Genomic DNA, 22,518 nt, shown 5'->3' on the forward strand with positions numbered 1-22,518 from the left:
GGAAGAGGAGTGTGAAGTGGCTAGGGTTTGGTCTGGCGAGCGGATGGGGACGAATATATGTGGCGTCAGGTGGGTCAGCGTGGACTGGGTCTAACGCCCGGGCGCCCCCATATCCGTCCCATATTTGGGCTGGATATGAGGGGTGCCGGTCAGCCCGAACATTTGAGTCCTGTTTGACGCACCCGTCTTGGTTGAAATTTCATGACCGGGCGGGCCGCCCGAGCATTTGACGAGGGTCTAAGGCGCCCAGGTGTAGATGCTCTAAAGAGAATACATAACAAAATGAGCACGTACTTGGCCTTTGCATAGTTACGATGCAGACAACCAAAAAGAACACACACACAAGAATGCCAACAAAAAGTAAAGTCATACTATAAGACCAGGCCGTTAAACAAGTTCAGATAAAACAATCATTTATGAGTTCTATGCTCATTCTTAAACTAGGCAACCCCAAGACTCAGAAATTGCATAACAGGGTTTTAGCTTTGAAGACTGGGCATCAGTTGAGTGTATTCCTCACCATTGGACCTCGCCTCTTAATCCCAGTATAATCACAAACATACATGATACAGGCCATCAATCACATCCTGTAGATCTTTTCAGAACTAAACAATTACAGTATGACTTAGATTGCATATATGTCATTTGAAGGTTTCCATGGAGTGCACATTTGGGGCTCTCGGACTTAATTTTTAACTGATCTTTGACATGGAGTAACGCTGTTTGCTTGCTCGAAAAGAAGATAGAACCCTAATAAAATGGTTGCTTGCTCACCCAAAATACATTCCCGTCTTGCTTTTACAACCATCCTCACATCTTGCTTCTGCTTTTACAACCATCTTCACATCTTGCTTTTGCTCTCATCCTCTCGGCCAATTCCCTGGCAATGGCCGAGATGAGCGGAGCGAAGGCGGGCAGCCTCGCCTTGCGCATCGTGGTGCTGGCGCTGTCGGTGGGCGCCGCCGTCGTGATGGGCAGCGTCGTCTCCTACAACAGCGCTCTGGTGTAAGTTTTGGCAAAAATATTGTACCTAGTCGCTTAGAACCGGTGGTTTACCCTTGCGAGTCGTGCGCTCGCAGCTACTTCGTGGTGGGCAGCGTCGTCTCGGCCGTCTGCTCGGCGCTGGCGCTCTATCTGTTCGTCGTGCACGGGGGCGGCGGCTCGATCGCCGTGGCGCTCCTCGACGCCGCCGCGCAGGCCCTCCTGTTCTCGGCGTTCAGCGCGGCGCTCGCCGCGCGCGGCTGCTTCGCCAGCGGGGCGGACGCGTTCCGCGGGAGGGCGGGCATCGCGGCGGCCGTTGGCGCGTGCGCGGCCGCGGCCGTCTTGGTCGCGGCGCTGGCAGGGAACGCGCCCTCCCGCGCCCGCGGCGGGGGCGCTGCCGGTGGCTCTAGCTGCAAACACGGATGCTCTAGCCCCGGCTGCTAGCAGTTGACAGCGTCAGTACAAAGATTCTCGGGGAAAAACAGAGGAACTGCTTGTGGTTTGTACAACTGTAGAAATGATGATGCATTTTTTTTTGCTCTCTTATTCAATACTTGTTGTCTAATTGTTGCTGTTGCGGTTGTAAGAACGTCAACAGAGATGTTTGCGTGTGTTTGATGCAAGTATGGTATTGGAAAGGAAAAAAATTAGGCCTTGCTACAACATATCTAGATGCGTTCTAAGTATTGCACGTCTAAATCCAAACTTGATTTTACGGTAAGACTCATGCAAACATTTTTTTTGTCTTTTTTCCTTTTCTTTCTAGTTTGGTTGAGTAACTTAGATGTGCAATAATTAGATGTGTCCAGACAGACCCATTTTTTTTTGTACATACCGGTTACAAACTCGATCTCGTGCATACTCTCTCCCAGATGCTCTCACGTGTCCCACCTCCTCATCTGACGATATCTGCTCCTCCGCTCCGTTAGTGGCTTCTCTCGACTTGCAAACGAATGCTCGCCTCCAAACTACATGCGATCCCGACCTTGGAGACGGCACTGCGGCGGGACAAGGCACTGTGACAGTGGGACAGAGCACTACGATCTCGGCTTGTGGCGGGACAGGGCACTGTGGCGGCGGATGAAGTAACCAGGCCTTGGAGAGGGTGAGAGAAAGGAAAGGGATGCATCGAGCCGACTTGGCTGCGTGGGCCTCCACCTCAGCTAGCTTCGTCTCATCAGGAGCCGGGATCGCATGTAGTAGTTCGGAGCCGAGCGTTTGTTTTCGAGCCGAGAGAAACCACGAACGGAGAGGACGAGCAGATATCATCATATGGGAAGGTGGGACACGTGGGTATGCACGAGATGGAGTTTACAACTAGTATGCACAGAATTTTTAACATGATCAAGATGACATCTGTCCCCTGGTCTTCACTGAGGCGTGCCTATGTCTAGCTTTTTTTTACATGTGCGCCTATGTCCAGGTTAGTGCGAGACGTAGGGCACCCTCGCCTGAAGGCGAGCGCGAAACTGGGCCCACATGCCACAACCTTGTTTTTATCTGTTTTTGCTCTCATTTTTCGTTTTATGCTTTCTTTTTTTTACTTTGTTTATATATCCAAATATTATAAATATATTTTTCTTACAAATAATACATAAAATATTTGAAAATTATTAAATCTATATAGATTTTTTTCTCATCTATATGAAAAATGTATACAATATGTATGCAAAAAGTTGATCATGTACTAAGAAAATTGTAAACAAGCATTTAGAAAATGTTAATCGAGTATTTGAAAAATATTAATCAAGCATTTGAAAAATGTTAAAACTGTATAGAAAAATTATTTCTCATGTATAAGAAAAATGTATACAGAAAATATAACATGTGTATTAAAACTATTAATCAAGCATTCAAAAAATGTTAAGTATGTGTAGAATTTTTTTCTCATGTATATGAAGAATGTATACAAAAATATACTAACGAAAAACATTGATCATGTATCAAAAAATGATAAGTGTGTATAAAAAATATTCCTAAATCTATACAAAAAATGTATGATGTACATTGAATGAAAGTATATATCAAAAAAGTAAAAAATGTTAATTCCGTATGTAAAAAATATTAAACATATACATAAATGTTCTGATGTATATTCTGCGTCAGAAATTGTTTATTCCCATTAGAAATAATGTTCGCCGAGTATTTCAAAAATGTTGACCATGTATTAAAAAAAGTGTTCCATGTCCATTTAAAAACTGAGAAATAAACAAAGAGAAACGAAGAAAACCTTTGAAGTGTCACAAAAATGAAGAAAACCTTTGAAAGAAAGAAAGAAAGCTAAAGAAAAGAAACAAAATAGAGAAAACCAGCAAGGAAACAAAAAAGGGATCAAAAAATCAAGAAAGAAACCAAGAAAGAAACCAAGAAAACCAACATATAGAGAAAAAGAAAATAAAAAACCGATGAAAAATAAAGGAAAGGTATAACAAAGAAGAAAATGAAAAATGAAAGCAAACCAGTGAAGATATAGAAATGATAAATAAAAACCATAAGAAAAAGAAAAAAAGAAAACATGAAAACCTGGCCCAAATAGTGAAAACCGGAAAAAAAAAATAAGACAGAAAAAAACCCGGCCCACACAGTAAAAAAACTGAACAGAGAAAACACAGCGAGAAAAATGAATGCATTCCTATAGTGATGTGCCAGCTCGGTCGCATCGCGCTTCAGACGAGGGGAGCTACTATCTCGCTATAAGTGAGATATAGCTCCCCGCGCTTCTCTGGGACTGGGACCTTCTTGGAGGGGTGCCGCACAGGCCACAATGACGGGCCGGCAGCCTATTTAGGTGTTTTCTCTGCACGGGCTTCATTCGCGAATTATTTTTGTTTATTTCAGTTTTCAATGATTTTTCTTCATTTTTGGAGATTGGGAGCATTTTTTGCAAAGGTCCCATATAGTTTTTAAAAGTTCCTGAATAATTTTTAAAAATGAAACGTTTTTTTATTGAATAAGGGTATCCATTTTGAAATTTTGTTTTCATATTACAAATCGCATATTCTTAAAATTCCATAATATTTTTTTACTTTGTTAATAATTTTTAACACGGGAACAATTTTCGAAATACTAAACAAACTTCGAATTTTTCGAAAAATGGAACTCCTTCAAAATGTAAAATAACAGTAAAAACACAAAGAAAACCGGTAAAAGAAACATCATGAAAGGTAAAAATATGAACCTAAACCAGTTAGAGATCTTCAAGAAGGTTCCCCAAACTGGACTCTGTAGAATACTAAATTTGGCCGGCCCAGTTAAGCATGTAGAATTTAGTAAACATGTAGGATTTATTTTTATGCATGAATTTTAAGAAACATCATTAGTAATTATTAAGAAACATGATGAATTTGTTAATAATTTTAATATATGTAAACATGTAACATGCTTTGTTAATAAGAAACGTCATGAAACAGTATGAAAAAATCGCACAACTTTGTTAATAATTTTTAAGAAACATCATAAATTTTAGTAAACCTGTAGAATTTATTTTTATGCATGTTGCACTTTTTTTAGTACACAGTGTATTTTTTGCAAATACACGTTTTGAACGCGTATTTTAATATATGTTACATATTTTTTGAATATTCATTGAACATTTTTTCATACTTATATAAACATTTCTACGCAAACATTTGTTTACATTATATAAATACTTATTGAAATGTTAGATACATAGTTTTGAAATAAGTGAATATTTTTTGAAATTACACACACATTGAATGATATGATGCAATTTTTGGAAGTGTGCATAGACATTTTTTACATTATATAAACATTTCTTTTAAATCTCATGAACATTTTCTCAAAGTGTTAAATATTTTTTTGAATGTTACGTACTATTTTTCAAATTCCGTCTACATTTTTTAAAGTTATGCGATTTTTTCATACTAAATAAATAATAAACCAGTCTTAACGTCTTTTAATAATAATAAAATGTGCGCTAGGAGCGAGCCCTCGCCCTCCCGTGAGATTTACTAGGAAAGGATCAAATCATACGGATAATTGATGGATCGGATTTTTTTTAGAAAGATAGAATAGAATAAAGGGATACAACAAACACCCATAGATGAAAAGAGGAAATGGATGTCCATCCTCTCCACTGTCCTTGCCGACGGGAGGCTGCACGGAAACACCACGGTTGTACAGCAAGAGCTCCAGCCTGCCGAGATAGTACCCTGATGCCTCGAGGCTGTTGGCCCAGACGAAGGGTAACGATTCACCAAGTCCACACCCAAATGAAGAGTCGCACGTGACCGAGGCTACATCAAACAACGGCTCCACCGGTGAAATCGGAGGGCATCAAAAAGCCGAGTCCACAACAGGATCGCTTCACCCTACACACGCACCACTGTGATCGCAAATGCAAGACTCCGGCACCTCCAGGTCGCACCAAGGTGACACCAACAAAAGAACAAAGAGCAGCCATACCATCTCCAATCCGCTAGTCCCCGCAATCAGGAATCTTGCCCAAGATGAAGGCCTCAAGAGGCGTATAACAAAGTGTTGCCATCATCCGATTTGAAAGAAACTGGATTGATGGATTCCCCTAGAACACTTGAGGAACACGACAGTGCCCTCGACGCCACCTTTAGGAAGGTTACGACGCTCACGAGCGTCGCCATCGCCAAGCCGACAAAGGTCGGGCCATGCTTTCTTCGACGACTACATTGTCCCAAGCCCGAGACCGTACCAACACACCATTCACCGGGACCCGCGGACCCCATGCGTGCGCCGCTGCCACCAATGAAGCAAGGACGTTGGGGCTCAGATCCCCAAGCATCAAGCCTCCCCAAAGCTCAAATGCCTGGCGCGCTACTTCACTGTCAGTCGCGCTCAACCTCCACATCGTGTTGACGAGCCGACCAGCACCAGATCCGTCGCCCCGACTTGCGCCTTCGGCACTGCGAGCAGGTCCACCGGTTAAGGTGACGTGCCATCGCACGAAGAGCTTGCCCAGCCATGTCGTCAGCTGAGGTGGGTTTCGCCTATCAGCCTCATCCTATAGCGCCCATGGCTGAAGGCTAGGTAGTGGAGGGACGAGGCGGCGGCTAGGGTTCACCCATGCCCCTCCCCACCCCCTCATTCGGAATGTTAATTGATGGATCGGATATAACTATACGTCATGGGATTAGGTCAGAATTAACGGCGCAGGATAGGTCTGACAAAATTTCTATCAAACTACTAATAGGAAGGCGTTTTCGGATAGAATTCACCCACACAGATAGATAATCACGATGAACTAATTCACTCTAGTCTCTTTCCTCGCAAAAAAAGACCCTAATAATTGCCACATGTGTGGCACGAAACAATTTCACCCACACATGTGAGTTGAAGAGATTGGACCAAACGCCCTTATGGCCACCCATTATGACATGTTTATTTTTTTTGTTTCTTTCACACATGCATGTAAACAGGGACAAAAACAGATAATGCCAATGGGAATTTTTTAGGTCTTTCAAACTTTATTTTTTGTCTCTTAAATGAAAAATCTGATTGAAAATTCGTTTTCACTATTAAATTTGTCGCGACGAGGACTAGATCTTGCATTGATATGTTTCGACGATATTTTTCGGTGGTCAAAAGTTACCATATCTATCGCACATAAATTGTTATTGTGTTTACACTGGAATTGCCATGATATGTTTCAAATACCTTTTTCTTCTACGTACAAAGTAAATTTTAACATGTTATAAAAACAAAATTTAAGAAACTAAACTTGCCATGGAGAAGTACTAAAATTTAGCATGATCCATGAAATAATTTTGACATGGTTCATAATTAAAAAGAAATTTGTGGTCAATTACTTTAAAAATGCATAATCAATGTTTCAAATTTGCCATGAACCAAAAATTAAAATTTTCGTGAAAACTATTTAAATTTGCCAGGATACATGCACTAAAATTTGCCATGGTTTATCTAATAAATAATTGCCATGATTAAATACTAAAATTGCCATGATACATAAACTAAAATTATCATGATGAATTGCTAAAAAATTGCAATGATACATGAATTAAATTTGTGATGGTTAATTGCCATCGTCAATTAATTAAATTTTCCATGAAAAATAGTTGAAATAGCTTTAAACCTAGAAGAAAGAATAGATGAAACATATATCATGACAACTTTAGTGAAAACATTATGCTGACTTTAGTGTAACATCGATAAAAAAATAGTCTAAACATATCAATATGAAATCTAATTTGGAAGATCTCAAACTAGTTTTGATGATCTCTCTGAGACAAATTTAATGATCAAAATGGATATTTAATCAGATATTTTTAAAAGTTAAAAACATTTTGAAGTCACTAAAAAATCCGCTAATTCTGATGTGGCAAAATGGTTGGTTATAAAGGCGTTTGGACGATGTTGCTTCATGTGACACGTGTGGCACTTGTCATGAAAAAAAATCATCTAGTCTCAGTACTACCCCCTCCGTTCCTAAGTATAAGTTTTTATAGAGATTTCAATATAGACTACATACGGAGCAAAATAAATGAATCTTCACTCTAAAATGTATCTACATATATTCGTATGTGGTTCATAGTGAAATCTTTTCAAAGACTTATATTTAGGAACGGAGGGAGTAGAACCCAGAGGTGACAAAATTCGTGCTTATCATGGGTGGCAAAATTTTACACCGGAACAGGGAGCCGCGGCCGATCCTCTTTATTTGAAGCAGCTGGAAGGTACACATAGTAGTACTACTACGCTATTTTACAGCGGATCTCGGTCACCGTCGTGGCCGGCGGCCCTGCGCGCGCTTACTCACACGAAGGGAGGCGGGACGTCGGACGGCTGCGGAGGCACCACCTCGGGCGGGGTGCGCGGTGGGTCCACCTCCGGCGGCGGCGTCGGGATCACGTCGGGGTTCGGCGGCACGGCCGGGATCTCCGGCCTCGGCGGCGATGGCACGAACGGCCCCGGCTGCTCCGGGCTGGGAGGCGTGCCCGGCACCGGCGCGCCAGGCGTCGGCACGTCCACGCCCGGGGGCGCGTTGAACTCCGGCGGCATGTCGATGCCTGGCATCTCCTGCGGCGGCCGCGCCGTGCCCGGCATCTCCTCGGGCGGCTGGGCCGTGGCCGGCACCTCCTCGGGCGACGGCACCGCGGGGAACCCCGGCGGCGTCGGCCCCGGAGGAAACCCCGGCGGCGTGGTGGAGCTGCACCGGACGCCCACGCGCCGACCGGAGCACGCCGTGCCGCGCAGGCGAGAGCGCAGGCCGCTGCTCCCCGCGGCCGCGGCCGCCGTGCACCAGGCCGGCAGCGACGCCCTCGCGAGGCTCACCGACATCATCACCTGCTGCCCGGAGCTAAGCCAAGGTCGATGATACAGTCTACAAAAGCAAAAGCGGGTGCGCAACTGCGCAAGGAGAGAACCACGGAGCAGAGGCAAGCGGCAGTGCCGACGCACTTTAACGGCCTTCACGTCGACACGCGTTCGGCGAGGAGACGCGCGGCGCGCGCCATGGCACGTGGCCCGCGCGCCGCGTGCCGGGACGAGGCGGACACGTGCCCGCATGGCCGGACGATCGAGTTTCGGTACTGCCTGGTCGGTCGACTCCAAGCTTATCACTTTTAGAGAGTGATAAAAATTGATCCCCGGAGAATGATCTTGAAGTAAAAGTAATAGTAATAATCTTGGAGCAGATCAGTGAGTAGATGGATTTACATTTACATAGATAGAAAAGGCAAGGCCAGCACTAGTTGTAGTAATTCAGGAGAGTCAATGGCCCAACGCTACTGGACTGGAGTCTTGAGGAAGGCGACGACGTGCGCTGCAGAGCTCTCTCTACGTCGGCAATGGAGCTGGAGCTGCTGCTGCATCGACTACACAAGACGAACGAACAAAATTCTTCTCTTGCCGAAAGGAAAAAACAGAGAGCTCCACGGCACATCGGCCTCCATTATTTCGCAGCGCCATGCGGTGTTCGTCTGTCTGGACTGGACCGGACCGGAGTCACCTCGATGAGTGATGATTAAGCCGTCGGCGAGACGAGGATCGGACTCAGGAGGAGAGCAGGCGGCGGAGCTGGAGGAGGTGCTCCTCGTTGGAGATGTTGAGGGAGAGGCGCAGGTTGGTGAGCAGCGACTCCTGCTCCCACGTCAGCGGCCCGGACGCGTGCAGCGCGCGCACCGTCGACCGGTACGCCTCCAGCTCCAGCTCGTGCACGTCCACGCCCGCCGGCCCGCCGTCGCTCAGCGCGCCGTCCGAGTCCGACGACGACCACGCGGCGCGCGGGGAGGCGGCCACCACGCGCGACTGGGCGTCGCCGCGCCCCACGGAGCAGCAGCCCCCGTGCCGGCCGCTGCCGACGCCGACGCCGCCAGCGTCGTCGTTCGCGGAGCTGCAGCTCGCCACCGAGCACTCCGCGGCGGCGGCCTCTTCCCTGGCCACCTGGAAGAGTCTCCTCTGGCTTGGCTGAGGAGAGAAATCAAGAACTTCGGACGATTTCCTCTTCTTGCCTGATCTTCTCAGCACATCAGCAGGCAGCTGCTTGCCCCTTCGGGTCACCTGGAGAAGATGGATAAACAGTGAGAAAAGTTTGAGAAATTGCACAACTGTTGAACAGTCGGAAGAAAGTGTGACGCCTCAGTTACAGACAGAAGTCTGGCAGTGGACAAATTATGAGATTTGGTGGCAATTTGTACAATTCATTCATGGTGGTGCCGACCAACATATTGTATCTATCGTCAGTGTGTGCGTTTGCTTCCTTCAGAGCTTAGGTACAGGTTGAATTACTTCAACTGAGCTACATTTTTCCTCCTTAAAAGCAGCAAATGCTTCAACTGCTTGGTAGCTACATTTGCAGAGAAAAACAGAAAAGCAATGCGCAGGAACACCTCCACTACTCATCAAAAGTAGTGAAATCAAGCTGAGTTGATCCCATCTCAGCCGTGCTAGTTCAAAATTGCCCATCAAGCATGTGGACTTGATATAAGCATTTTCCAGGACTTGATTAAAGTACTGAACTCTGCAAACCTTTTCCCTTCCTTCCAGTCTTTTAGGGCATGGCTATTTCAGCACAAGCTAAAAAAACTCATGTCTACGGCCGGTCTAGTCCTCCCCTTCTACTTCTAAAGGTGCCTAGCAGTGACCATATTCCTAGAGTACCGAAATAACAAGCAGCTTCATGGGTAGTAAGTAGCAAGAAAGAATTCTAAGTAACAACAATGGATATATAATGTGACCAGAAACATCATGAAAGAGTATGAACTATTAACTGTCGAATAAGCGACTCATTTCAGAGATGAAAAGTACCACATTTACATGCTGCAGGAACTAACTGGATGTTGCTTACCTTGTTATCAGCTGCAGGGAACTGCTTGCCATAAGGAGGAGCTGTGGGAGCATCTTGTGGTTGTGGAACCCTCAAGCTAGAAATGTGGAACTCTTTCAACTGGATGCAGTCGGCGAGCCTGATGACAAAGTAATCATTCTTCACAATCTTTGCAATCTTGCCAAGCTTCCATGTGTTATGATCAAACACCTCGGTCACATCTCCAATGATCCATCTGCATCTTGTCTGATGAACAACAGCTGGTTGGTTTGGCCTGAAACCATAGCCCCTCTGCACCGTGACCGGATCGGCCTCCCTAAAACTGTTTTTCAGCTTCATGATTCTACTCCTGCACAATGGGAGGTAGTAACAAGGTCAAGATATGCACCGGCAGAGCAGCACTGAAAAGAAAGGACATAAATATAATATAATCTTGTTCTCCCTTAATGGATCCAACCAAAAAACAGGATAATTGTGATTGATCATATGCAAATATCTGAATATGTCATAGCAAAAATTGACTAGTCGTCCACTGCCAATCAATTTCGGCATGGGAAAGGATCACCAATGATCTACAGAAAAATTCTGATTGTATGTGTACATGTCCATGTAGTTAAACTGAATTGGGACAAAGAGTCAACACCAATTCAGATCCATCTCCCTGTAGGAGCTCAGAACATGAACAGCTGCTCAAATTCAGAAGTTTCATCAACGTAGGAACAGAACCAAATTGGACCCCTTTAACACAAAAAAACAGAACAGAAGTAAACACCTAATCCAGGCTAAACCGATCGATCTCCCAATCCAGATCCACTGGCATATTCATGGACGCATCAGAACCAGGAACACACGAGATCGATCAACAGAGAACACACACAAGAACGGAAGGAAATTCCGGCGCAAGGAAACCCAACAAACCAAGTCATCATCAGGACAGAAAAAGGATCAGTTTTCGTCAACAAGAAACATTCAGCAGTTACCAACTTGACTTGGTTTCATTCAGTTCTCGTTTTACCCCAATACTCGATCGGGATTCCCAGCTAAAAAAGACGAAGCACAAAACAAGGTGGAAACCAAGAGCAATCCATCCACAGAACTCGGAACACTTGCAGCCGGTGGAAAAAAACACAAACATTGGGCATTGACGATCCAAAGCCATCAAAGGCCGGGAAATGGCTGCGTGCAGAAACAACAAGAGCAGTCCGGAGAGAAACAGATTGGTACATCGAACTGGAAACGGGCAGCGGGCAGCTCGGATTGGGATCAGGAAGTGCAGGGGATCCATCCGATCCTCGCCGGACAATCCCATCAAGATGCAGAAATTAAACGGGGAAGTAATCCAGTCGTCACCAACCTGCGGCAGAGCTGTGGGTGGATGCGGCTTGGCCAATCCCAGGAACGGGAGAGGAGAGGAAGCAAGGCAACCTCGGTATGGTGAGTGCGAATCCTCCTCCTCCTCTGATAGATTAATCCCCAATTGGGTTGCTCCTCCAACCCAACCCAATTGGGATTAAGCCGCGGGGGCGAGGGCAGAGGGAGGGAGGGAGGAGACAGGCAGCACTTGTTTCTGGTAAAAGGAAAAAAGGGAAATAAAACCGAGCTGCGGAGAAATCACCACCACCGAACCCCAAGAATAGAAAGCGAGGAGATTTGGAAGGAGCAATAGTGGAGAGAAATTTGGAGACTGATCGGCGACCAACCTGGGAGGGGCGGAGGAGGATTAATCAGTAATCGCTGGGGCGGTTACGGGGCGAATGAGGTGGATGGATGGACGGAGGGAGGGCCAGCCGGGCCTCCCCTTGGAACTGGCGTGCTTTCTTGCTGCTTGCTGATGGTTGTTCTTTCCTTCTGTTGTGTTCTTGGCTCTTGTTTCCTCCCTCCTTCTCTACATTTTTTTTTCTGATTATTTTATGCCTCCTTAAAATAGGTTACTTTTTGAGCATTGGCTAATGGAGATGTTTGATGTGAGCTGCCAATTGATGTCTTGACTAGCAATGTGCTTGTGCGTTGCAACGGATCCAAAGTAGAATACATGTTCACAAATTTGAAAAAAAAAACACTCTAGTTTTGATATACATATATCACTAAAAAATATATTGTGTTTCACTCAAAATATACTCCTCGGGTTGTTTTGATGAGGTGAGAGAGGGATGTGGTTGGTTTCAAGATACTAATGGGTTCTGCAAATTGGAGCAGAGAAGTGGGATTCTTGCAAAAAGGCCACAACTTACCTCACAGTCGTTAGATGCACATCTAATGGTCAGAAATGACGGATGAAAGACACGCCATCATCATCAACTGAGTCTTTTATAAGAGTAGAGAAATGCCGATGAATGGCACGAGTTGGGGAGTCTAGCTGAAGGTCCCGCATGTCGGGTCGGGTCACGAATTTGAAACATCTTATCATTGATTTTGTGAGAAACGACGTCGATGATGTGCTCTTTGCAATTCGCAAAGACCAGAATTTGTTGGCCTGGTTATGTGAAAAAAGCAGGCTAAAATATTTTTGTCTCGCTTCTCGAACGAGCAACTAGCTAAACTCGAAGAGCACAAAAGGCCACATCACAGCCGAAGCCGAACACCTTGAGAGAACGACCATAATATCATCATCCCAACTAGATCTACGCACCATCCATCAAAAATGCCGACGAAATGACAAGTGGAAGGTGGGAACCATCCGAACCCGACCAAGGAAGACGTTGTTTAAGGGCCTATTCGACAGCTCTCCGCTCCTGGAGCGGTCGGAGCGGGAGCGTCCTAGCGCCTATTTGTGCGGAGTGGCCAAAGTGGCGCTCCGTGTACTCCTATATTTTGCGGAGCTAGATGATTGCCGAACAGGCTCTAAGAGGGGCCAGTGATGGAGTACATTGTGCCCCGAAGGTTCATGCCCACGCTTCACAGTAGTGACCACCGTCGAAGCAACGCAACCCCTCCCCGCCACGCGCGCGCACACACCGCAGCACTTACATAATTCATGGTAGCACATGGTATGTGTGCCTAGTAAATTAAGATTGAAATTAGAGGGGAGAAACAACAATTACGTGATGGAAAAAATTATTATCACCAAGTGAAACACGCGTGAAGTGCTTTCGTGCAGTGTACTGCTACCCACCCAGGCCAAGGGTATGTATGCTTCACGTTCTCCTGGGAGAATTGGCGACGAGAACAATGCTGCATCTCGCTAGCGAGGTTGCTTTCTGGTGTGATAATTGTGCGACAGCTTTCCTCGTTGGTGTGTTTAAGCTAAGCTAATATTATCATCTGATGCTTCACCCTAAGCCTAATTTAAGACAAGAAAACAAGTCTACAACAACACCAGGCTGGTTCAGCGTCTTGCAGGTTATTACTACTTTCTTTCTGATGAATTGTTTCTGGAGAAGTACTTCGGTACAACCCCCTCCCCCTAAAACGTATATTGGGTAGGATGGTCGTTTCATCTTTGATATAGGAATACCCGCCCGTCGCGTACGTCCACCCGCGTTGCCGTACACATGTCTGTGTATGCCGCACCCGTCGTCCGTACACTAGCCCCCCGTATACCATACGTCGCCGTTGTATACTGATCAACTAATTATTTTAGGGATGATGTTTCATGGTGTTTGATTGATCTTAAAATTTGTTTGACATGTACAGATGGAGAAGGAGACCGATTATGATGGCGATGATTACGACGACAACAACGGATCCTCGTCATTGAATATGGACCAACCTGCAAGTTTCGATGAACCTTATAGTGGCAATGTAAGTATGATCAACATTGATAAAAAAACATTAAAGACGATCAACCGCATAGACACTTACATGTATTTTTTCGCATCATGCAACTACATGATGATAACGATGATGATTTGGATATAGATGATTCATTTGCTGAAAGTGCACTCCAGGTATGTTTTAAAATATGTAGTACAAGAAATGACATAATTACTGCATGAGCACTTACATGTATTTTTTTGAAATGTGCGCAGATGGACGCGGACGGGGACTTTGAGAGGAATATTGTGGATGATGAAAGTGACAAATAGCACGTTGATGCATCTCATGATGACAGCTCAAGCAAAGTAAGTTTTGAAACTTACATATATTAAATATTAAAATAATAATTGACTGACATACATGGTTATATGCCTTATTTTTACAGGGAGATGTTAATGGTCCTAGCGGGATGGATGAGCATGTTGTTGATGATGATTTTAATTTTGACATCGCATTTGATGAATATCAACAAGATTCATTGGACAGGTATTGGAAGGTGATGAGGAAGACGTTCAGGTCATTAGGAGAGGCTTACACTTTCTATAACCAGTACGCTAAGGACCATGGTTTCAGTGTTAGAAAGGACTCGCGGAAATTTTCGAAAGGTCCTGAGGGAGGTATGCGCTTGAGGAGGTACCTGTGTTCGAGAGCTGGAAAACGACAGGTAAAATTTTGTACAATGGAAGGCAGGACTGTTGGGGAACATAGCAAGCAATTTCAAAAAAATTCCTACGATCACGCAAGATCTATCTAAGATATGCATAGCAACGAGAGAAGGGGAGAGTGTGTCCACGTACCCTCGTAGACCGAAAGCGGAAGTGTTAGTTAACGCGGTTGATGTAGTCGAACGTCTTCGCGATCCAACCGATCAAGTACCGAACGTACGTCACCTCCGAGTTCAGCACACGTTCAGCTCGATGACGTCCCTCGAACTCTTGATCTAGCAGAGGGTCGAGGAAGAGTTCTGTCAGCACGACGGCATGGTGACGGTGATGGTGATGTGATCCGCGCAGGGCTTCGCCTAAGCACTACGACGCTATGACCGGAGGAGTAAACTGTGGAGGGGGGCACCGCACACGGCTAAGAGAACAATTGTTGTGCCTTTGGGGTCCCCCCCCCCCCGCCCCGTATATAAAGGAGGTAAGGAGGAGGCCGACCACAAGGGGCGCGCCAAGGAGAGGGGAGTCCTAGTAGGATTCGGCCCCCCTTTTTTCCTTCTACCGGAGGGGGGAAAGGGGAAGTACAGGGAGTAGGAGAAGGAAAGGGGGTGACGCCCCCTTCCCTAGTCCAATCCGGCCTCCTCCCATGTGGGGGGCACACCAGCCCCTTGTGAGCTGGTTAGCCTCCCTCCTATGGCCCATATGGCCCATATCTTTCCCCGGGGGGTTCCGGTAACCCCTCTGATACTCTGGTATGTACCTGATACACTCCAGAACCCTTCCGGTGTTCGAATACTACCTTCCAATATATCAATCTTTACATCTCGACCATTTCGAGACTCCTTGTCATGTACGTGATCTCATCCGGGACTCCGAACAAACTTCGTTCACCAAAACACATAACTCATAAATACAAATCGTCATCGAACGTTAAGCGTGCGGACCCTACGGGTTCGAGAACTATGTATACATGACCGAGACATATCTCCGGTCAATAACCAATAGCGGAACCTGTATGCTCATATTGGCTCCTACATATTCTACGAAGATCTTTATCGGTCAAACCGCATAACAACATATGTTATTCCCTTTGTCATCGGTATGTTACTTGCCCGAGATTCGGTCGTCGGTATCATCATACCTAGTTCAATCTCGTTACCGGTAAGTCTCTTTACTTGTTCCGTAATGCATCATCCTGCAACTAACTCATTAGTCACATTGTTTGCAAGGATTATTATGATGTGCATTACCGAGAGGGCCTAGAGATACCTCTCCGATACTTGGAGTGACAAATCCTAATCTCGATCTATGCCAACCCAAAAAACACCTTCGAAGACACCTGTAGAGCATCTTTATAATCACCCAGTTACGTTGTGATGTTTGATAGCACACAAGGTGTTCCTCCGGCATTCGGGAGTTGCATAATCTCATAGTCAAAGGAATATGTATAAGTCATGAAGAAAGCAATAACAATAACACTTAACGATCATTATGCTAAGCTAACAGATGGGTCTTTTCCATCACACCATTCTCCTAATGATGTGATCCCGTTCATCAAATGACAACACATGTCTATGGTTAGGAAACTTAACCATCTTTGATTAACGAGCTAGTCTAGTAGAGGCTTACTAGGGACACTGTGTTTTGTCTATGTATCCACACATGTATCAAGTTTCTGGTTAATACAGTTCTAGCATGAATAATAAACATTTATCATGATATAAGGAAATATAAATAACAACTTTATTATTGCCTCTAGGGCATATTTCCTTCAAGGACCCACAGGCTCAGAGCGGAGAGTCGATGCTTCTGTGATGCGCATATAACTTTGAAGCTTGATAAAGAGCGTGCCATTTGGTATGTCAGCAGTTTCAGTGATGATCACAGTCACGTTCTAGCTAGACTGGATGAAGTCCCGTTTCTCCGGTCTCATAATCAGATCAAAGAATTTCAGAAAGCTGAGATCTTAACTATGGCAGGTGTTGGAATTAGGAAACATATGATTTATGATAACTTCGTTAGTAGGTGCGGGTCGTATTCCAAGGACGATTTGGGAGGAAGAAGCTTTATAACATGTTCTATAGAGAGAAAATGAAGTTGCTTGCACAAGGTGATGCAGACCCTGCAATTGGGATCATGATGACCAGAAAGGACAGGGATCTAGATTTCTTCTTTGAGCACATCGTCGATTATGAAGGAAGGTTAAAAAACCTATTCTGGTGTGAATCTCAATCATGGCCAGACTATATTAACTACGGTGATGTGACTGTATTCGACGACACATACATGATGAATAGGTATGGCATGGCATTTATACCTTTTGTCGGTCTGAACAACCACTGTTGCACCACAATGTTCGGTTGTGCTATTGTGTCTGATGAGATGGAAGATACATACGTCTGGCTGCTTCAGACGTTCTTGAGAGCTCACTGTCAGAAAAAGCCCAGGTGAGTAATTACTAATGGAGATGCAGCTATGATAAAGGCCATCAGAAAGGTACTTTTCGATGTTTGGCATCGTCTTTGCTCGTGGCATATCGAGAAGAACATGCTAATACGTCTCCAACGTGTCTATAATTTTTGATTGTTCCATGCTATTATATTATCTATTTTGGATGTTAATGGGCTTTATTTTACACTTTTATATTATTTTTTGGGACTAACCTATTAACCGGAGGCCTAGCCCAAATTGCTATTATATTAACTCCATGGCCCCTCCGATGATGTGTGAGTAGTATACTTCAGACCTTCGAGTCCATAGCTAGTAGCTAGATGGCTTCTTCTCTCTCTTTGGATCTCAATACAAAGTTCTCCTCGATTCTCTTGGAGATCTATTCGATGCAATCTTATTTTGCGGTGTGTTTGTCGAGATCCGATGAATTGTGGGTTTATGATCAAGATTATCTATGAACAATATTTGAATCTTCTCTGAATTCTTTTATATATGATTCGTTATCTTTGCAAGTCTCTTCGAATTTTCAGTTTGGTTTGGCCTACTAGATTGATCTTTCTTGCAATAGGAGAAGTGCTTAGCTTTGGGTCTATGTCAGAGCTTTGATTGAACAAACTTCACATACTCAACTATCATTTAGTCTTTCACAATTGCTAACACTCACATGATATTTATAGGTTCAAAGTTTTAATCAGACACAGAGAAAGATAGGGGCTTATAGATTTGCCTCCCAACCTTTTACCTCAAGGGTAATGTCAACAATAATAGTTCATGATGCCTTACATCCAATTGGATATATATATATATATATATATATATATATATATATATATATATATATATATATATATATCAGGATCTTTCCAACCCAATGTGCTTGCCAAAGGATAAAACGTAAAAAGGAAAAGTGAAGATCACCACGACTCTTGCATAAGGTATAAGACAATAATAAAATGTAGGCCCTTCGCTGAGGGAAGCAGAGGTTGTCATGCGCTTTTATAGTTGGATGCACAAAATCTTAATGCGAAAGAACATCACTTTATATTGCCACTTGCGATAGGGACCTTTATTATGCAATACGTCGCTTTTATTGCTTCCACATCACAAGATCGTATAAAGCTTATTTTCTCCACACTAATAGATCATACATATTTAGAGAGCAATTTTTATTGCATGCACCGATGACAACTTACTTGAAGGATCTTACTCAATCCATAGGTAGGTATGGTGGACTCTCATGGCAATACTGGTTTGAGGGATGTTTGGAAGCACAAGTAGTATCTCTACTTGGTGCAAAGAATTTGGCTAGCATGAGGGGGGAAGGCAAGCTCAGCATGTTGAATGATCCATGACAATATACTTTATTTTAGATATAAGAAAACATAACCCATTACGTTGTCTTCCTTGTCCAACATCAACCTTTTAACATGTCATATCTTAATGAGTGCTCACAATTACAAAAGATGTCCAAGATAGTATATTTATATGTGAAATCTCTCTTCCCTCAATATTCTTTCATGAATTGTTCAAGTGACCAATACAATGTTTGCTAACCTTCAATAAATTTACCACCTCTACTTCTTATATGTGAAGTCATTACTCCCCATGGGATAAGCATATGAAACATATATAATTTCAGATTTTTTATATTCAATTCATTCAACCATTTACTCATAGGATATATATGAAGCACGTGAATGAATAACAAACTACTCCGAAAGATATAAGTGAAGATCAATGAGTAGTTAAATAATTATTTAACTATGTGAAGACTCTCCATTTAATAATTTCAGATCTTGATATTTTATTCGAACAGCAAGCAAAACAAAATAAATTGACATTCTAAGAATAGCAAACATCATGTGCAGAAGCAAAAACTTAGGATCAACCGAGACTAACCGATAGTTGTCGAAGAAGAAAGGTGGGATGCCAACCGGGGTACCCCCAAGCTTAGACTCTTGAGACTTCTTGAAATATTATCTTGGGATGCCTTGGGTATCCCCAAGCTTGAGCTTTTGTGTCTCCTTAATTCCTCTCATATCACGGTCTCCCTAAATCTCAAAAGCTTCATCCACACAAAACTCAGCAAGGACTCGTGAGATAAGTTAGTATAAACCAATGCAAAAACCTTATCATACTCTTCTGTAGAAAAACACTAAAATTATTAATCAACATTGCATACTAAATGCCTCCTCATATTTAATAGTCCTATCCTCAAATAGAATCACTAAACAAGCAAACATATGCAAACAATGCAAACATAACAGCAATCCACCTAAACAGGACAGTCTGTGAAGAATGCAGTAAGATCGATACTTCCCACTGTATGAAAGAAAATTATGAAAGAAAATTCCCACTGTATTAAATTTATCAGAGCTTATTATGCAAAAGGTTTCAACATTTTATCACATTCTGACTTTTCTAGGGAATTTTTGCAACAGCGGTAAACTTCTGTTTTCAAACAGCAACATGAAGACTTGTAAAATAGGCATAGTAAAGGCTATCAATGCCACTTTTATTGAAATAAAAGATGCAAAACATTGTCATAAATAACATCAAGCAAATCCTAACAAAATAAATTGACTCTCCAAGCAAAACACATATCATGTGGTGAATAAAAATATAGCTCCAAGTAAACTTACCGATGAACAAAGACGAAAGAGGGGATGCCTTCCGGGGCATCCCCAAGCTTAGGCTCTTGGTTGTCCTTGAATATTACCTTGGGGTGCCTTGGGAATCCCAAGCTTAGGCTCTTGCCACTCCTTATTCCATAGTCCATCAAATCTTTACCCAAAACTTGAAAACTTCACAACACAAAACTTAACAGAAAACTCGTAAGCTCCGTTAGTATAAGAAAATAAATCACCACTTCAAGGTACTATAATGAACTCATTATTTATTTATATTGGTGTTAAACCTACTGTATTCCAAATTTTCTATGGTTCATAAACTCTGTTACTAGCCATAGATTCATCAAAATAAGCAAACAACACACGAAAAAACAGAATCTGTCAAAAACAGAACAGTCTGTGGTAATCTGTAGGTTTCAAATACTTCTGGAACCCCAAAAATTCTAAAATAAATTTCTGGACGTGATTAATTTATCTATTAATCATCTGCAAAAATAATTAACTAAATATCACTCTCCATTAAAAAAACGGCAGCAAATCTCGTGAGCACTAAAGTTTCTGTTGTTTACAGCAAAATCGCAAAGATTTTCCCCAAGTCTTCTCAAAGGTTCTACTTGGCAAAAGCACTAATTAAAAGCATAAAACCACATATAAACAGAGGCTAGATGAATTATTTATTACTAAACAGAATCAAAAGGCAAGGAACAAAAATAAAATTGGGTTGCCTCCCAACAAGCGCTATCGTTTAACGCCCCTAGCTAGGCATGATGATTTCAATGATGCTCACATAAAAGATAAGAATTGAAACATAACAGGAGCATCATGAAGCATATGACAAGCACATTTAAGTCTAACCCACTTCCTATGCATAGGGATTTTGTGAGCAAACAACTTACGGGAACAAGAATCAACTTGCATAGGAAGGTAAAACAAGCATAACTTCAAGATTTTCAACACATAGAGAGGAAACTTGATATTATTGCAACTCCTACAAGCATATATTCCTCCCTCATAATAATTTTTAGTAGCATCATGAATGAATTCAACAATATAACAATCACATAAAGCATTCTTTTCATGATCTACAAGTATGCAAAGTTGGCACTCTTCCAAAATAGTGGGATTAACATTAACTAAAGTCATGACCTCTCCAAACCCACTTTCATCAATATAATCATCATAAATAGGAGGCATGCTATCATCAAAATAAATTTGCTCATCAAAACTTGGGGGACAAAAAATATCATCTTCATCAAACATAGCATCCCCAAGCTTGGAACAAACATTAATTGCAGCAAATATATTCTCAAACATGTCATTCTAATCAAACATAGCATCCCCAAGCTTGGGCCTTTTCATATCATAAGCATAATCACTCTCATCATTAATAGTATGGATAGCACCGATATTATAGAAATAGGGGCAACATCATTTGGGAGGGATACCTTTTCACCTTTACTTCTTCATCTTTTCTTTTTATTCTTCACATTATGTGTGGGTTCAATACTCTTTTTGGAGCTCCTTATTGATGAGATTGGTTGAATAGAAGGCTCATCCTCATTACCTGATTCATCATAAGAAATAATAGGAGGATATTGGGAAGCCTCTTCCCTTTCATTAGTATTCTCTTCATCCTCTATTTGTTTTCTTTTCTTTATGTAATTGGCAATATAAGGATTTTCAATGCAATTCACCGCACAATACATAAAAATTTCTTCTAGATCAATATCGAGGAATTTCTCAAGGTTATATTCTGGAATATGCTTAGTTATACGTTTCATTTCTTCATAACCCAAAATCAAACTAAGTTCATTATGATGTGCAAGGGAAATCAAATCATCACAATTTTTGGACAGTATACGATCATGAAACAATTTGCATTGGAGATTTAAATGACCATGTTCATTGCAAAGTTCACAAGTATGGCGAAGAAATTTTAAATTTTCAGCACAAACATATAGCCTCTCTTGCAACCATTTGGTTTATAAAACTTATGCCTCTTGCAAAATCTATCTTCCCTATTTGGTGTGTACTTGCAAACTCTATGCACTCCACAAAAGTTGACATGCTTATAAGAGACATTTTCATCATGACTAGTGCAATCATCATTAGTACTATGGATATTCAAGGAGTTCATACTAACAACATTGCAATCATTCTCATCATTCAAAGATTTAGTGCCAAACATTTTAGAGACTTCTTCTTCTAGCACTTGAGCACAATTTTCCTTTCCATCATTCTCACGAAAGATATTAAAAAGATGAAGCGTATGAGGCAAACTCAATTCCATTTTTTGTTCTCTTTTATAAAATAAACTAGTGATAAAACAAGAAACAAAAAGATTCGATTGCAAGATCTAAAGTTATACCTTCAAGCACTCACCTCCCCGGCAACGGCGCCAGAAAAGAGCTTGATGTCTACTACACAACCTTACCGTTGATGCTTTGATGCAATTCTTCCCATATCGTTGATGCTTTGATGCAATCTTATGAAGAAAAACTTGAGTTGGAAGTTTCTGTCCCTAGAAAACTTTATGATGAGTGGGAACCTACTATTAAAATTAAAATTAAAGATCATGAATGCTATGCCTTGTGTGATTTGGGTGCTAGTGTTTCCACGATTCCGAAAACTTTATGTGATTTGCTAGGTTTCCGTGATTTTGATGATTGTTCTTTAAACTTGCACCTTGCGGATTCCACTATTAAGAAACCTATGGGAAGAACTAATGATATTATTATTGTTGCAAATAGGAACTATGTGCCCG

At 42.6% G+C, this 22,518-nt stretch overlaps 2 protein-coding genes across 4 annotated transcripts; both read right to left on the bottom strand.

Moving 5' to 3' along the window:
- Nucleotides 1-7,611: 7,611 nt before the first annotated feature.
- LOC123105402 (vegetative cell wall protein gp1) lies at nt 7,612-8,514 on the bottom strand. Its single transcript, XM_044527462.1, has one exon. It carries the CDS (start codon nt 8,497-8,499, stop codon nt 7,747-7,749), a length of 753 nt encoding a protein of 250 aa, XP_044383397.1. The 5' UTR covers nt 8,500-8,514; the 3' UTR covers nt 7,612-7,746.
- Nucleotides 8,515-8,592: 78 nt separating this feature from the next.
- LOC123105401 (uncharacterized) lies at nt 8,593-12,132 on the bottom strand. 3 transcript variants are annotated; one of them, XM_044527459.1, is made up of 4 exons: nt 11,959-12,121; nt 11,613-11,825; nt 10,280-10,607; nt 8,593-9,492 (listed from the first exon to the last, which is right to left on the bottom strand). In XM_044527459.1, the coding sequence occupies exons 3-4, from the start codon at nt 10,595-10,597 to the stop codon at nt 8,986-8,988; spliced, it is 825 nt and encodes a 274-aa protein (XP_044383394.1). In that variant the 5' UTR covers nt 10,598-10,607; nt 11,613-11,825; nt 11,959-12,121; the 3' UTR covers nt 8,593-8,985. The 3 variants fall into 3 exon arrangements, with proteins under 3 accessions (XP_044383394.1, XP_044383396.1, XP_044383395.1); XM_044527461.1 differs by lacking the exon at nt 11,613-11,825 and having other exon boundaries at nt 11,959-12,132; XM_044527460.1 differs by lacking the exon at nt 11,959-12,121 and having other exon boundaries at nt 11,613-11,948.
- Nucleotides 12,133-22,518: the final 10,386 nt, after the last annotated feature.

The sequence above is a fragment of the Triticum aestivum genome, chromosome 5A (genome assembly GCF_018294505.1).
Source record: "Triticum aestivum cultivar Chinese Spring chromosome 5A, IWGSC CS RefSeq v2.1, whole genome shotgun sequence".
NCBI lineage: Eukaryota > Viridiplantae > Streptophyta > Magnoliopsida > Poales > Poaceae > Triticum > Triticum aestivum.

Bases quoted from the DNA above. Each gene is read 5' to 3' on its own strand.
- LOC123105402 (XM_044527462.1), bottom strand. From the start codon at position 8,499: ATGCGGGCACGTGTCCGCCTCGTCCCGGCACGCGGCGCGCGGGCCACG.
- LOC123105401 (XM_044527461.1), bottom strand. From the start codon at position 10,597: ATGAAGCTGAAAAACAGTTTTAGGGAGGCCGATCCGGTCACGGTGCAG. The intron at 9,493-10,279 runs GTAAGCAACATC...CATCTTCTCCAG, and splicing joins TCCCTGCAGCTGATAACAAG to GTGACCCGAAGGGGCAAGCA.